Raw genomic sequence first — 16,666 nt, 5'->3', positions numbered from 1 at the left:
GTCCCTTGCTTAAGGTGTAAACTAAATATATTAAAAAGGCTTTCAGAATCAGCCCATTTGCTTGTAAAACATCGACCATGAAGAATCAATATCGGTGCTACATGCTAATTTTTCTGAAGAAGAACTGTTGAGTGATTTCAGGTGATCTTAAAAGGTTAGTTCACCAAAAAATGAAAATTCTGTCATTAATAACTCACCCTAATGTTGTTCCAAACCCATAAGACCTTTGTTTATCTTCAGAACACAAATGAAGATCATTTGGATTTAATCAAAGAGCTTTCTGATCCTCCTATATTTACTGGATATGCATTTTCAATCCCCAGAAAGGAACCAAAAACATAGTCAAAATAAGTCAATGTGATATAAGTGGTTCAATCATAATTATATGAAGCTGCAAGAATACTTCTGTGTGCAAAGTAAACAAAAATAACTTTATTCAAAGATTTATCTATGGGAGGATCAGAAAGCTCTTGGATTAAATCCAAAATATCTTCATTTGTAGATAATTAATGACAGAATTTAAATTTTGGGGTGAGCTAAACCTTTAAGCAGCAGTGAGCCTGAGAAATACTTAAATCTGATTGAGTTAAAACTGTTTGAACTTTATTAAAAAAACATACACTGATATATTGTCTTAACTACACTTTGTTCATTTTGTGCGTTTGTTCCTTTGTTTATTGGTCTTAGAGATAAGCCTGATGTGAAAGTGTCACAAACATCCTGAAAAAGTAATCTTGTTAAAATACATTTCTTAAAATAAAAGTATCGAAAAAAGTATCGTTCGGAACCGGTATCGAATTCAGGGTATCGGTATAGAACATTTTGGAACGATACCCAGCCCTATGTATTGTAGAATGCATGCACAGCGCCCTGATTCGCGCGTTCGTTAAAATGAAACCAAAAGTAAAACGCGCACACGCATTTAAAAGCAATTTTAATACCCCGCGTTTAGAGATCGACTCCCCAAATTAGGCTACATAAAATATCTAGGCTGTTATTAGTATTGGGCTATAATCAGTTGTGTAGTTTTCTATAGCTCTGTACCATGATGGGAAAATTCGGTCTCTATTTGCACTTTGAATATTGAAACAGTAGCCTACTTTGATTATGGCTGCATTTATTGCCTACACGACTAAGAAAGAACTGTGTCGTTTATTTTTTGTTATTTATACTGGCTGCCTGTAATTTAAACGGCCGTACTTACAATAGAGAAAATTAACATCTTGTTCGTGTACTCATATTTTCATTAATTCCCGTCCCTTGTTTAAGGCGTAAAATAAATATATAAAAAAGGCTTTCATAATTAGCCCATTTGCTTGAAAAACATCTGCAATCAGAATCAGCCATGAAGAATCAAAATCGGCACATTACTAAAAATAAATTGGGTGCTCCTATATTTTTTTGGTGCTCCTAACTTTTTGAAGTTGGGAGTACCAGTGCTACCAAGTAAAAAAGTTAATTTCAAGCCCTGCTATGCCTTAGGACAGCATGAACCCCACAAAAAATAAATAAATAACATAGAGAATTATAATAATAATTTATTTTAAGTTATTCTCCCTGTGCTGTTTTTTAATGTTTCAAGTGTTGCATGTGTTTTTGTCCTGTAGTTTTTTTTTTTTTTTAACTAAGCATAAGCAAAGCGATCAAAAAAGTTTGAGAACCACTGCTCTAGCTCGAACGCAGATTTGAATGTGATTCAAGGCTTTAATAGACATAGCTGAATCCTGTCATGTAGGAACAAGATTGCATGGGTGATTGAATCTGTTAGTGATCTGGCTATTTATTTACAAATCAAAAAACATCAAACAAGGGCTTCAAAGCTGTGTTTAGGCAAATGAAAACATAAGGTATAAGCCGTAAACTACCTACTAAAGACTGCTTTTCATCATGGACAGTTGGATGTCTAGTATTTGGAGAACAAATAAAAATTTATAAAACATTTTATTTAAGTGAATGGTCCATCTTTAAAACGATCAGGGGCTTTTGGCAAAACATAGGGGCTTAAGCCCTCAAAGCCACCCCCTCCCTCGCAACGCCACTGGTAACACTTTCTATGAAGCCTGCATTTCTAATACATTGTAATGAAAGCATAATGACTTATAAAATACTTTATTACTGTATATGTTGAATCATGTCATGAATTATCATAACAACAGTTATAATACATAATACCTACTTACTTGTGGTTATAGCTTTTAAAAGTATGATGATTTATTATACACAATAAACTAGTGCTGTCAAATGATTAATTGTGATTAATCACATCCAAAATAAAAGTTTTTGTTTACATAGAATATGTGTGTGTACTGTGCATATTTATTATGTATATAGACACACACATACAGTATATATTTTGAAAATATTTACATGTATTTACATGCGTATATTTATTTATATTGGGTAATGAATAATGAATAATAAAGAAAATGAATTTCAAACAAAAGTGACTGAACCAGTCATGTTTTTATTAATATAAGTAGCCTACATATACATATAATTTTATATAATATAGAAGTAACGTTAGGCTATTTTATACTTCAAACTGAAGTTAATGAACCAATCATATTTTTATTAACAAGTACATATGCATATAAATTGATATAGCCTAATACGTAGGCTATAGAAGTATTATTTTGAACACGGTGCCTCGCCCTCGACCGGTCTGACTTCTTCACGCGACTTCTGATGTTGGGGTTCCGGTACACCAGCCATGTCAATTTCATGAATGAAAATTTGCTTATCAGTGCATATCTTAATGCGCGCCTATGGTATATCAAAAAAAAAAAAACAAGATGCTGCAGCCAATGAGCAGCCGGCGGGGGCTGGTTGCCAGGCTGCAGGATGACTCAACCTCGCTCCACGGACAGTTTTTTATGTTTTATCAGACAATAACTATTTAAGATTTTGCTTCAGTATAATTTTCGGGACAATTAGAGCGGGATTCGGGATTCGGGACAGCAGCTTAGATTCCGGGACTGTCCCGAATTTTTCGGGATGTCTGGTCACCCTATTTACATTGACCACAGTTAAAGTATTTACTCGTCTGAGATTCCTTAATCTGATAATATTAACGAACTACGGTAAAAAACGGAACAACACTCATATCAGGTACAATAATAGGCAATCTTATTTAATGATTCAGTAATGTTAAAATGAGAACAGTCCTTCTTTATATAGATCCAGGTGTCTGTCTTTCAGGTGCTTTGCAAAATTAGTAGTGTTAGCGCCTTTTGTTAGCACTGCTCTGTAGCAACTCTTACATATTGGCTTGCTTGTGTGCTTCGGCTTTCCATGTTCATTTGTTTCATATCCGAAATATTTCCAGTTAGCACTCCTGCTGTGTTCTTTATCAAACAAAGCCGGTCGTGGGGCGCCTCTATTCGCTTCACTTGAATGAGACGAGACTTGCACTGCGGTCACGTGTGGTGTTTGTCAACTCGCCTTTGTGGAGAACTTAAAGTGACAGCTCGGCTAGTATCGATACTTCGGGAAATTAGTATTGGTGCCGTTCAGATATTTCAGTATCGATATTTATCGAAATATCGATATTTTTGACAACACTATTTATTAGTTGTCTTTGTCTGTTTTAAGTAATGTAACATATCTGATCAGATATCAAAAATCATGAATAGGTAATATGACACATTGCTATTTTTTATTATAATATCAGTTTGATTTTTTGATGGTCCCCTTCAGACATTCTGTTAACTATAAGTAACTTAGCAACTATATTTCAACTTAAGCAACTAACCCTAACCTGAACCTAACAGTTTACCATTGCGGTAACACTTTATAATAACTACACACTATGAATCATTAGTTAAGCATTGGTAAATAGTTAATTAATCATTTATAAAGCATTATTCCTACATTAATAGACATTTGTAAGCAGTTTATAAATACAGCTATAAATGCTCTATTTTTGTTTTATAAGCATCTGTATAATATGCTTAATAATTGTATTTTCATACTTTATTAAGGATCAGTTAATCATTTCTAAATTAAGCATTACATTATTTACAAACCGGTTAGTTAGTAGTTGTAAGTGGTTCAGGAGATCATTTAGAAAGTATTAATAAACTATTTGAATGCACATTTATACATCTTATTATTCAGACATATATTAACAGTTAGTCTATGTGTTAATAAATGCTTTAATAACACATATTCCTACTGTAACTCATAAATAATTCAGGCAGTTATAAAACATTTACTAGCTGCCAGTTAATGGTTTTTGTGAGCTCATCTAAAGTGAGGACTATTTATGCCTTGTAAAGTGTTTACAAAATTCGTTCTCCTGTTCTGGCGATATCACTTTTAGCATTGCTTAGCATAGATCACTGAATCCTATGAGACCGATAGCATAGGAGAACAGCTGAATGGATTTCAAAATGGTAAAACTCAACTTATTAACACTTTACAAGGCATAAATTGTCCTCACTTTAAATGAGCTCACAAAAACCATTAACTGACAGCTAGTAAATGTTTTATAACTGCCTGAATTAATTATAAGTTATAGTAGGAATATGTGTTATTAAAGCATTTATTAGCACACTGACTAACTGTTAATATGTGTCTGAATAATAAGATGTATAAATGTGCATTCAAATAGTTTATGAATCATTTTCTAACACTTTCTAAATGATCTCATGAACCACTTCCAACTACTAACTAACCGGTTTGTAAATAATGAAATGCTTAATTTAGAAATGATTAACTGATCCTTAATAAAGTATGAAAATATAATTATTAAGCATATTATACAGATGCTTATAAAACAAGAATTGAGCATTTATAGCTGTATTTATGAACTGCTAACAAATGTCTATTAATGTAGGAATAATGCTTTATAAATGATTAATTAACTATTTACCAATGCTTAACTAATGACTCATAGTGTGTATATAAACACTTTTTAGTTTATTATAAAGTGTTACCCTGGCAATAGCACTTTTAGCATAGCTTAGCATAGATCATTGAATCCTATTAAACCAATAGCATCACGTTCAAAAATGACCAACGAGTTTCGATGTTTGTCCTATTTAAAACTTGACTCTTCTGTAGTTATTGTGTACTAATACCGGCGGAAAATGTAAAGCTGTGATTTTCTAGGCCGATAAGATTAGTAGCTACACTTCCATTCCGGCGTAATAGTCAAGGAAGTTTGCTGCCGTAACATGGCCGAAGCAGGCGCAGAAATATCAAATTAAGCTATGTATTGGGGAAGCCATGTTTCAAGCACATTAAACACAACAAACAGCACCTGTCGTGTAAACTGACCCACATTAAATAACAGAATTTTCATTAAAAGTTTGATGAATGACAAAAGATTGTTCAGTATGAAATACTCCTTTGATGTGCACTTTGTTTCAATGTACAGAGATAAACTAAATAAATAATTGAAAAAACATAAACATACACATACAGACACAGAGAGACACATTATCCTTACTGTTTATTTTGTCAGATTTCCATGGGTGAACTACTTGGACAGTAATTTCAACATCTCTATCCCTGTCTTCAGTGTGCATGGTAACCATGACGACCCAACTGGGGTAAGAGAATACTTCAGTTTATCTGCTCTGTACAAATTAAATAATATTGTTTTCATGTAGTGATTGCCATACAGTGAGGAAAAAAAAAATTGATCCCCTGCTGATTTTGTTTGATCAGTCTGTAATTTTAATGGTAGGTTTTTTTTAACAGTGAGAGACAGAATGACAACAAAAAAAATCCAGAAAAATGCATTTCAAAAAAGTTATAAATTGATTTGAATTTTAATGAGTGAAATACGTATTTGATCCCCTGTCGTTCAGCAAGATTTTTGGCTTCCAGGTGTCTTTTATACAGCCCATGAGCTGAGATTAGGAGCAATCTCTTAAAAACAGTGCTCCTAATCTCAGTTTATTACCTGTATAAAAGATACTGTCCACAGAAGCAATCAATCTTTGAGAATTTTATTTAATTTTATTGAATTTAATTTTAAAGCTTTTCACATTTACAGAATGTCCCATAAATCCTTTAGTTTTCGAGCATCTTTGTCAACAACTGGTGTAATGGCTACACAGCTATTATAGAAGGTTAAAATAATAAGGTAATAATAATAATAATAAAATAAAAATCACCACTGTTGCACAAATGCACATTTGACCGTAAAGTACTTCGCTTGATTTAGGCAACAGTTGTAAATATCAATTGAAAATTTAAATTGTAAATTTAATTTAAAAATAGAAATCAGACACTGAGGACTTTACTCTTGAAATTTTGATATTTAGTTTTTACTGTAGTATCCATACTTCCATGTATGGAAAAAAATAACCCTTTTACAAAACTCTGGTATTTGTTAAGAACAACAGTAGCATTTAGTATAAATACAAATGAAAATATATGTATATTAATTTGGTGTTTTAATACATTTTATACAGTGCCATATTGATAATGTACAGAAATAATGTTCAATATCAATGTAATTTCTCCTGTTTTCCATGTGCTGTTTACAATGTCAGCACTGTTTCATCTGCTTTTGCACTAGTAGAGAAACGTGTTTATAGCAGAGAATTCCCTGAATTCCTCAAAGTGCCATATCTTGAAATGTGCTCTAGAGAATAGTTTTTTTTTCTTCCAAGAAGCTTGAATAATTTTAAAATATATATTTTTTAAATTTTTATGTAACCTCCATTAGTCCTGTTGAGATGTACAAACTCATAAATAAAGTGTAGCATGACATGGCATGATGTAGCAAAGCATTCTTGTCTACTCTAATCTTTTTCTGAATGCAGTAAGTGGCAAAAAACAAATAAAAATAAAAATATAGATGAAAGCTGTGAATAATGCCAAATAAGTAGCAGACTAATTTCTCACTTGTATCTCATGGTGGGACATGTTATTTTCACAGTTTTTATGTTTAGTTTTGTATATGTGTTGTAGGCTGATGGCCTATGTGCTATAGACCTGTTGAGCTGTGCTGGTCTGATCAATCATTTTGGCCGCAATCATTCAGTGGAGAAACTTGAAATCAGTCCAGTACTTCTGCAGAAAGGAAATACCAGGATTGCACTCTATGGCATTGGTGAGTTCATAACATTAAGCAATATGAGTTACAAGACTTTTACAAAGACATTATGATTTTTAAATCATTGTAATATGCTGATTTACTGCTCAATTGTTATTGGTGCTCCCTTATTAATATGGTTCTTATAAATATAATGTAACAGCTTTTCGTAGCGAAGCTATTGTATTTATAAAATTCGTGGGGCAGGGGTTTAAAACCAGCTCTTGAATGTGCAATGCGATGCATATAGCACGCCAGCATTAAAACACTTGTCTTTATAAGCAAACATGCTGCCCTCACATTAGGAGTTCTGAGATGAATCGGATATTTGTGTTTAGACGTAGGTCGGATGTCCAGATATCAGATATGTATCCGATTTGACTCACTGGTATACACTATGCACAAATTGGTGGGCGGGGCTAAACAGGCAGTGATGCCGATCTTCTTCTGCAGCACTTATCTACCTATTGCATCATAGAGTAGAACGTTCTAAAAACTGTCATTTTGGCAGACTGCCTTCAATATAAGCTGTTGTTAGACTAACGACAAAGTTTTGAGTTCTGAATCTCACAGGTTTTTTATTGTACAATGCGGCTTCTTAAGAATACACCACTGTTATGTTTGGCTAACGTCATTGTATAAGAAACAGTATCAATGCCCCCTAGCTATTGCATGTTTTGAGTGTTTTGAAAACATGATAAAAATAAAATTTCCAGACAAAGCATTATGAAATAATTTACTTACAGTTTGATGCAGCTGTGACTAGAACATTCCCCCAGCAAGCCTTCTAGCTAGTTTAAAATGTTTTTTTTTTTACTTGCCCGACAGGACAAATATAAGATGGCATTTTAGTTAAAAAAATACAAAAATTACAAGATTAAAGTCGAAATATTAAGTCAAAATTACAAGAATAAAGTCAGTGTTTCAAAAATACAGTCGAAATGTTTTAAGAAAAAAGTCAAAATATTTTGAGAATAAAGTTAAAATTACGAGAATTAATTCATAGCAATTATGAGATTAAAGTTATAATATTTTAAGAGTATATTCTAGCCTGTAATGGCCCGAATTGGGAGCACCGGGAGATATTCCAAAGTCTCAGCTTTCTAAATCTTTCAGTTTTATAAGGAAATACAAACATGCAATATATGTCTATTACAGTAATGTGTTTTTTACACTCTTTAATGTGGCATGACGAATCGCTGTATTCGCCTCAGTTTAAGTTTAAGATGTGAATCAGTCATCTTTGCGATTACAATCAGACATTCGGTTCCTTCAATTAAGCAATACTCTTTTAAAAAATTCCTTCTGATTTTCCCTTCACATTTATATTGTGCTATAAACTTGAAATAAAGAGGAAAAACACATTTATAATTTGTATTTTGTGATAAAACTGACAGATATATAATCTGATACTTTCGAGAATTCATTAATAAGACCGATAACCTCAGTTAATGATTTTTCTGGATTTTGTAAGTATAATAAAATATCGTCAGCATACAATATTTTATGGGTGTTCTTATTTAGTGTAATACCTATAATATATTTTTTTTCTCTCATTGCAATTGCCAGTGGTTTTATGAATATTGCAAATAGCAATGGAAAAGAGGACATTTTTGCCTAGTACCACGTTGTAGTTGGAATGATGATGAAATAATATAATTTTCTAATTATTCTTTCTGAGTTTGCCTTAGTTTAGGTAGGTTCAAATTAATTAAATGTATAAATATCTGTGATATTGTTTTCATTATTATTGCTATACAATTTTTTTTATAAAATATTTGAAAAGTTATATTTATTTCTTGTGATGTGTGAACTATCTCGTCTTTAGAATTCTTAATCACAGGTATTAAAGGTTGTATCAGCGATTTCTAGCCTAAAACATAAAGTGTCAATTTCAGCTGACCTTTCTTCACGATCCGCTCGCTGCCTGCCCCATAAATTGTCTGTGAAAAAACCGCGTCTCTCTGGTCAGCCTAGGGTCCGAGATATGCCAAAAAAAAACAATCGGCACTACCAACCTTTCCACACATAAACAAACAGTGTTCCAACCAATCAGCGTCAGGGGTTTGGTGTTGTGGACTTTCGCTCCGCCTCCCTCACATCCCAGCACCAGTAGGAAAGTCCACAACACCAAACCCCTGACGCTGATTGGTTGGAACACTGTTTGTTTATGTGTGGAAAGGTTGGTAGTGCCGATTGTTTTTTTTTTGGCATATCTCGGACCCTAGGCTGACCAGAGAGACGCGGTTTTTTCGCAGACAATTTATGGGGCAGGCAGCGAGCGGATCGTGAAGAAAGGTCAGCTGAAATTGACACTTTATGTTTTAGGCTAGAAATCGCTGATACAACCTTTAATGTCTGGGATGCTCAAAGTGTAGGTGATATAAGAACATTCACAGCTATTCTTAATCAACGATTGAACGAAAAAGCACATGAGATATGGTATACATCAGTTTTGGAAAATAATAAATATATACACAATGCAAATCCTTGTTAGTACAAGAGGACTACATTGCGTCTGTATATAACATGCAACTGGTATGATCATTGTTCCTTTTTAGATGTTCAAGCCATCATTTAGCTATAGAAAATGACTGATGGAGTAATACACCATTGATAGAGAGAATCTGTAATATGTCTGTGATAGAAGATGAGAAACATTTTTTTAATATAATTGCTCTTTATATGTGGATTTGCGTAAGAAATATTTGGGTGACCTTGTTCTTGTTGGTGTTGTTTGTATTAATGTGTCAAGTGTTTATGATTCGGAGTATGCATGGAGATTGCCATTATATATGCATCATGGAATGAAGAAAAGATCATCTGCCTTATTGTGATTTATGTGGAACTATGGATCTAAAAATTTTTAGAACACATATGATCAGAGTATAAATGAACTGTATTATGTTTAGATATGTTTTATGCTTTAATGGAGGCTTGAGTGTTTTCTGAGATGCGGCTTTGTGCGTGTGAGAATTTGCATTTGAATGCATTAAAATCACATGATTTTTTGCAGTTGGCAAGGCGTAAAATAACCTTTCGACGATAATCTTAGTGGCCTGATCGGGCTGGTGACAAATCTGTCAGCTGTCCCAAACGTCTTTCACACAAGCCCTGATCCATCCGGCAGTCCTTACTGACGAGCCCTGTAAAGAGTGTTCTGTACTTTCAGGTTCCATTCCAGATGAAAGACTCTACCGGATGTTCGTCAATAACCAGGTGACCATGCTTCGGCCCAGGGAGGATGAAGATAACTGGTTCAACTTATTTGTCATCCATCAAAACAGGTTCAGGAACCCTACTGTGTTTTAAGATGTATTTTTTTGGCATTTTTGCCTTTTATTGATAGGACAGTAGTGAGACAGGAAATTAAGCGGGAGAGAGAGGGAGGAAGGGATCGGGAAAGGTCCGTAAGCCGGGATTCGAACACGCGACACCCGAAGCGCAACAGTGCTGCATGTCGACGCACTGCCCATGAGGCTATTGGCGCTGACCCTACTGTGTTTTAGATTCAAATTGTTCATCTTTATTACTAACTGTTAAATTGTATGGGTTTAAAGTATTTTTCCTTCTAAATTCTTGGTGTCTTTCCTTATGATTCCTTGAAGCACAATATAGATTTTAAAACCCAGGGTGTCCGCAGATCTTTAAAGTCTTAAATAACATTTTCCTAATATAAGGCCTCACATTTCCACTAAAATAGCTTCAGTTTTACAGACTGAAGATTTTTTTTGTCCCACTGCGGTAGTTACTGCGTCTTCAGACAGAATCTCAGTGGCAGAATACAGGTGGAACTAACGTTACCTTTTTTTCTGTATATAATGTTCTCAATAATAATAATAAATATAGGTCAAGCTAGCTGACCACCAGCCTTCGAGATGCTATTAAAATGTTCTTTTTACACTTGCCTGACCAGACAAACAGCCTGATTAAACTGAAGTGACAAAAATAACCAGCGAAGCATCGAAACGCAAGAAAGATTCCTATTTTAATACATTCAACGTGTTGTGAGCTTTTCTCAGAGACCAGGAGACGTTTTGGATATCTTGAAGCATAAGTTTCTCTTTATTGAGATCCTAGCTGCTCGTCGCTGCAGTCATCAAAATTCGTCTGACTAAGGCATATACATTACAGTTTATATACCTTTCCAGGGGGAGGATTACATAGAGGTGGAGACAATATAAACAAAGCATGCAAATGCAATACAGGAATCAACCCATAACCAGAGTTCCCCCAGCCCTGATCTCATTATCATAACAGTGTCATTCAAAGGCATAGGTGCTAATCCAGTCAGTCTGACAGTATTGCCTATACCTTTACATTATCATAGAGACAAAGGCAAGCTGTACCTTGAGAACAAAAGGTTAATGTCTCAGACACCGGGGCTGCCCGATTTGATCTTCTTCGACCTCTAGAAGCTAAATTCAATGTACTTCACTTTAGGTTTTCCTGTGATGCTATGTAAGAGTCTAGGTTCAGCATATCATAAACAGATTCTTAAATTTGTAATCCTTCAAACGTAAACAGCAATTTATAATGGATAGTGTACTTTTGGTCTCTTTGTGAAAGACACACGTAAAGAAGCTCTGAAGAGAAACACTAAAAGGTAAAAATTTCAAATTTATAGTTTATTTATAACATGATGTAGTTCAGTAATATACCAAGGGAGCTTTTTGCTGAATATTCTCATGATTACAAATGTTACATTTAATTTTAGTTTAATAAAAAAGTAGTTAGTCAAGTAGTGTTTTGCTCAGTCAGTTGAAATAACTCAATAACGCGCTCATTAAGTGACTTACTGCCACCTGCTGGTAGTTTATTTTGTTTAACAGTATGCATTTACCCCCAACATTTCTTATTTGTATACAGGTATGTGCCAAAAAATTAGAATATCGAGGGAAAGTCCATTTATTTCAATAATTTGTTTCAAAAAGTGAAAATTGTGTGTTATATTAGTTCACTACGCACAAAGTGAACTATTTCAAGTCTTTATTTGTTTCAATTTTAATGATTATGGATTAAAGATAAAAAAAACAAAACAAATCCAGTATTTCACAAATTAGAATATTTCATGTGACCAATAAAAAAAGGATCTTAAACACATGTTGGCCTTCTGAAAAGTGTGTTAATGTACTGTATTATGTCCTCAGTACTTTGTTGGGCCTCCTTTTGCAGTAATTACATCATCAAGGCAGCGTGGCATGGAGGCGATTAAGCCTTTGACACAGTTGAGGTGTTATGGTAGCCCAAGTTGCTTTGATATTGGCCTTCAGCTCGTCTGCATTTCGGGGTCTCTGTTCCTCATCAAATATGTGGCCGAAAAGGTGCACAAGTGACAGGGATGACCGTAGCCTTGAGAGGATTGTCAAGCAAGGGCGGTTCAGAAATCTGGGGGAGCTTCATAAGGAGTGGACTGAGGCTGGTGTCAGTACATCAAGAACCACCACAGACGTCTACAGGGCTACAGCTGTAGAATTCCATGCGTCAAGCCACTCCTGAACCAAAAACATCATCAGAAGCGTCAGCAAATTTTCCATTTCATTTGGAAATCAAGGTCCCAGAGTCTGGAGGAAGACCAGAGAGGCTCAAAAGTCAAGCTGCTTAAAGTCCAGTGTAAAGTTTCCACAGTCAGTGATGGTTTGGGGAGCCATGTCATCTGCTGGTGTGGGTCCATTGTCTTTTATCAAGTCCACAGTCAACGCAGCTGCTGCCGACAAGCTTTTTGGAGATGATGATTTTATTTTCCATAATAAACCATTTTTAAACCATAATCATCAAAATTGAAACAAATAAAGGCTTGGAATATTTCACTTTGTGTGTAGTGAACTACTATAACATAAAAGTTTCACTATTTGAAATAAATTATTGAAATAAATGGATTTTCCCTCGATATTTTAATTTTTTTGGCACATACCTGTATTCATAAATGTATTTAAAACATTAATCTCATAACAATAATAATAATAATAATAATAATAATAATAATAATAATAATAATAATTAAAGCTGCAAGCAGCATTTAGTGGGGTTCGAGCATTTAAGGCCTTTTTTGGCTTTTATGCTGTTAGGGTGTAGGCCAACATGAAATAAATGACACATGATATGAAGATCTAGTGTTTGAGTGAATATATGGGCATTTTTTTTATTGTAGCAATTTGAGGTAATTTAATATAGAATTTTCATATTTTGGACACCTTTTTAACTGTTATAGCGCCACCTATGGTCTGATCTTCATGAAACTTTGCATGCTTGTCAAGGGTCATCTGCTACATGTTGTCACCAATTTTTGTAAAGTTTTGAGTTTTTGTTTAGGTTTTATAGGCTTTTGGGTATATATTGCCACGCCCCTTTACTAAATGAGCCCATTATAGCCAACCAAAGGACAAAATTCAACATTTTTTTGATAATTATTGATCTAGAGAGTCCAGAGAATATTACTGCAGTGGTTTGATCCAGATCGGGCGAAAAACGTAGGACTAGTCCGTAAAAGTAGGTTTTTAACATATTTGTGAATAATTAATGAACGATTTGATTGACAGCAATGGTTCTTGAGGCAAATTTTCTTGGCATGAGGAGAGCTATCAAATGATATGAATAATGTGTGGATGTGTGAAACGTCACGTGATAACAGAGCCAAAAAAACTCTGATTGACCTCCGTTAACCTTGTCAAATAGGTCCTCAAACTTCATTGGCTAATGGCGGCCATGTTTTTTGAGATACGCCAATGTCCTCATAGACATTTGTGCCCGTTTGGTCCAAGACACTGCATACCAATTTTCAAGTCGATCGGACAAACTGTTGCGTATTTATAACCGTTTAAATGTTTTTTCCGTCTTATAGCGCCACCAAGGGGTCAAGCTCCGCATTTTTTATTTGACCAAAGATTAAGCTTATACAGTTGTGTACCAAGTTTGGTGAAGATATCTCATTCCGTTCAAAAGTTATAGCCATTTTAGTAAAAGTGGCCCCGTCACTTTCGAACGTTTTGGTGGCCCTTTGTGACCGTGAGTCAAAAGTTCAACTTTTTTTGATAATTATTGATATTCAGTGTCCAGAGAATATTTCTGCACTGGTTTGGTTCCGATCGGGCGAAAAACCTAGGACTAGTTCGCAAAAGTAGGTTTCGGACAAATTTCAAAATGGCGGAAAAATTTGCATACCGGAAATGAAATCGGAGATAGCCATTTTGTTTTGATTGAGCCAAGGATTCCAATTATATGAGACACTTGAGTGTACGACAAACGTTTTAGGAGTTATGAGAGGTTTCGGTTCGCTATAGCGCCACCTATGGTCTGATTGGGCTGATTCTTTGTGAGGTTCTCCTCGATTTTTGCTCTATCATTTGACCAAGTTTCAAGTATCTAGGCCTTACGGTTTGGGCTGCCCATTCAGTTTTACGGCGGAAAAATAATAATAATAAAAATCCTAACAATTACAATAGGGTTTCAGTGCTACGCACTCGAAACCCCTAATTAAAGCTGCAAGCAGCATTTAGCGGGGTTTGAGCATTTAAGGCCTTTTTTTTGGCTTTTATGCTGTTAAGGTGCAGGCTAACATGAAATAAATTACATATGATGTGAAGATATAGTGTTTGAGTGAATATATGAGCATTTTTTTTATTGTAGCAATTTCAGGCCATTTAATATGGAATTTTCATATTTTGGACACCTTTTTAACTATTATAGCGCCACCTATTGTCCAATATATATGAAACTTTGCATGCTTGTTAAGGGTCATCTGGTACATGTTGTCACCAATTTTTGTAAAGTTGAGTTTTTGTTTAGGTTCTATAGGCTTTTGAATATATGTGGTCACGCCCCTTTTAATAAATGAGCCCATTATACCTAATCAAAGGACAAAATTCAACATTTTTTCGATAATTATTGATCTAGAGAGTCGAGAGAATATAACTGCAGTGGTTTGATCGAGATCGGGCGAAAAACCTAGGACTAGTTCGCAAAAGTAGGTTTCGGACATACGTCCATTTTCCGGGGGCCAATCGTGCGTCGTAGCTCAAAAATTTCGTAGTACACTTTTGTTCGGCCTGACCCAAGGAACGCAACGATGTAAAGTTTTTGAGTCTACAACAAACGGTTTACGAGATTATGGCCAAAATGTCCAAAATTTTAGCTTTTTGCGCTGTAGCGCCACCTATGGTCCGATTGGGCTGATACTTTGATAGGTTCTGCTACGCACTCGAACCCCTAAAAATCCTAACAAATACAATAGGGTTTCAGTGCTACGCACTCGAACCCCTAATAAAAATCCTAACAAATACAATAGGGTTTCAGCACTATGTGCTCGAACCCCTAAAAAAATCCTAACAAATACAATAGGGTTTCAGCACTACGTGCTTGAACCCCTAATAATAAAAATCCTAACAATTACAATAGGGTTTCAGTGCTACGCACTCGAACCCCTAATAATAAAAATCCTAACATATACAATAGGGTTTCAGTGCTACGCACTCGAACCCCTAAAAATCCTAACAAATACAATAGGGTTTCAGCACTATGTGCTCGAACCCCTAAAAAAATCCTAACAAATACAATAGGGTTTCAGCACTTCGTGCTTGAACCCCTAATAATAAAAATCCTAACAATTACAATAGGGTTTCAGTGCTACGCACTCGAACCCCTAATAATAAAAATCCTAACATATACAATAGGGTTTCAGTGCTACGCACTCGAACCCCTAAAAATCCTAACAAATACAATAGAGTTTCAGTGCTACGCACTCGAACCCCTAATAATAAAAATCCTAACAATTACAATAGGGTTTCAGCACTGCGTGCTCGAACCCCTAATAATAAAAATCCTAAAAAATACAATAGGGTTTCAGTGCTATGCACTCGAACCCCTAATAATAATAATAAAAATCCTAACAAATACAATAGGGTTTCAGCACTGCGTGCTCGAACACCTAATAAAAATCCTAACAAATACAATAGGGTTTCAGTGCTACGCACTCGAACCCCTAATAATAAATTGTAATAATTTCGAAGATGATGCATACATTTCAAAAGTAAAAAAAATGCCTTTATAAAGGTAAATCAAATATGCAGATTTAAGATGTAAAAGGTGATAGAGCAATAATGGAAATATTGCTTCAGTATAAATTGTTTACATCACCGGATATCTCTAAGTGGTACTTTTATGAAAATATTTTGTGTGGAATAGTATCTGCTGATATGAAAATTTTACTGTATATCGTAGTAATAAATATAGTTTATGACAGCCATGAAATTTTGTTTACTTTATGCATTAAACACATTAGATATTACATATATGTATGTAATATAATGTGTATTTTGATTACAGCTTTAGATCTTGAATTTCAATTTTAAAATTTAAATTAATATTAACAGATGGCTAACGTTGTTGTCTATGATGTGCAACACAAACACTTCTGCTAAAATCTCAGAAAAAGTAGTCCAGGGTTTCATAAGGGGTCATGATGTTGCTAAAAGGAATGTTATTTGTTGTAATGCAATTTGAGGTTCAAAAAACAGGGCTCGCAAAATCGCTAGCCCGACGTCCCGGGGCTATTGTGTTTTCCAGTCGGGCTACCAAAATGTTTGACCGGACTGCCCGACGGGCTATCATAAAGTACAG

The 16,666-nt window shown here is 34.7% G+C and overlaps 1 protein-coding gene across 1 annotated transcript in view; it reads left to right on the top strand.

Moving 5' to 3' along the window:
* mre11a (MRE11 homolog A, double strand break repair nuclease) overlaps positions 1–16,666 on the top strand; it is a 154,478-nt gene that overhangs the window by 2,533 nt on the left and 135,279 nt on the right. Inside the window, exons 2-4 of the mRNA XM_073817793.1 lie at positions 5,468–5,555; positions 6,928–7,069; positions 10,224–10,338. Coding sequence (XP_073673894.1) covers positions 5,468–5,555; positions 6,928–7,069; positions 10,224–10,338 — 345 coding nt within the window. The remainder of the gene's footprint in view (positions 1–5,467; positions 5,556–6,927; positions 7,070–10,223; positions 10,339–16,666) is intronic.

Source organism: Garra rufa, chromosome 14 (genome assembly GCF_049309525.1).
Source record: "Garra rufa chromosome 14, GarRuf1.0, whole genome shotgun sequence".
NCBI classification, from domain to species: Eukaryota; Metazoa; Chordata; class Actinopteri; order Cypriniformes; family Cyprinidae; genus Garra; species Garra rufa.
The sequence above is the reverse complement of the archived record's forward strand: the minus strand, read 5'-3'. Positions and strand labels throughout refer to the sequence as shown.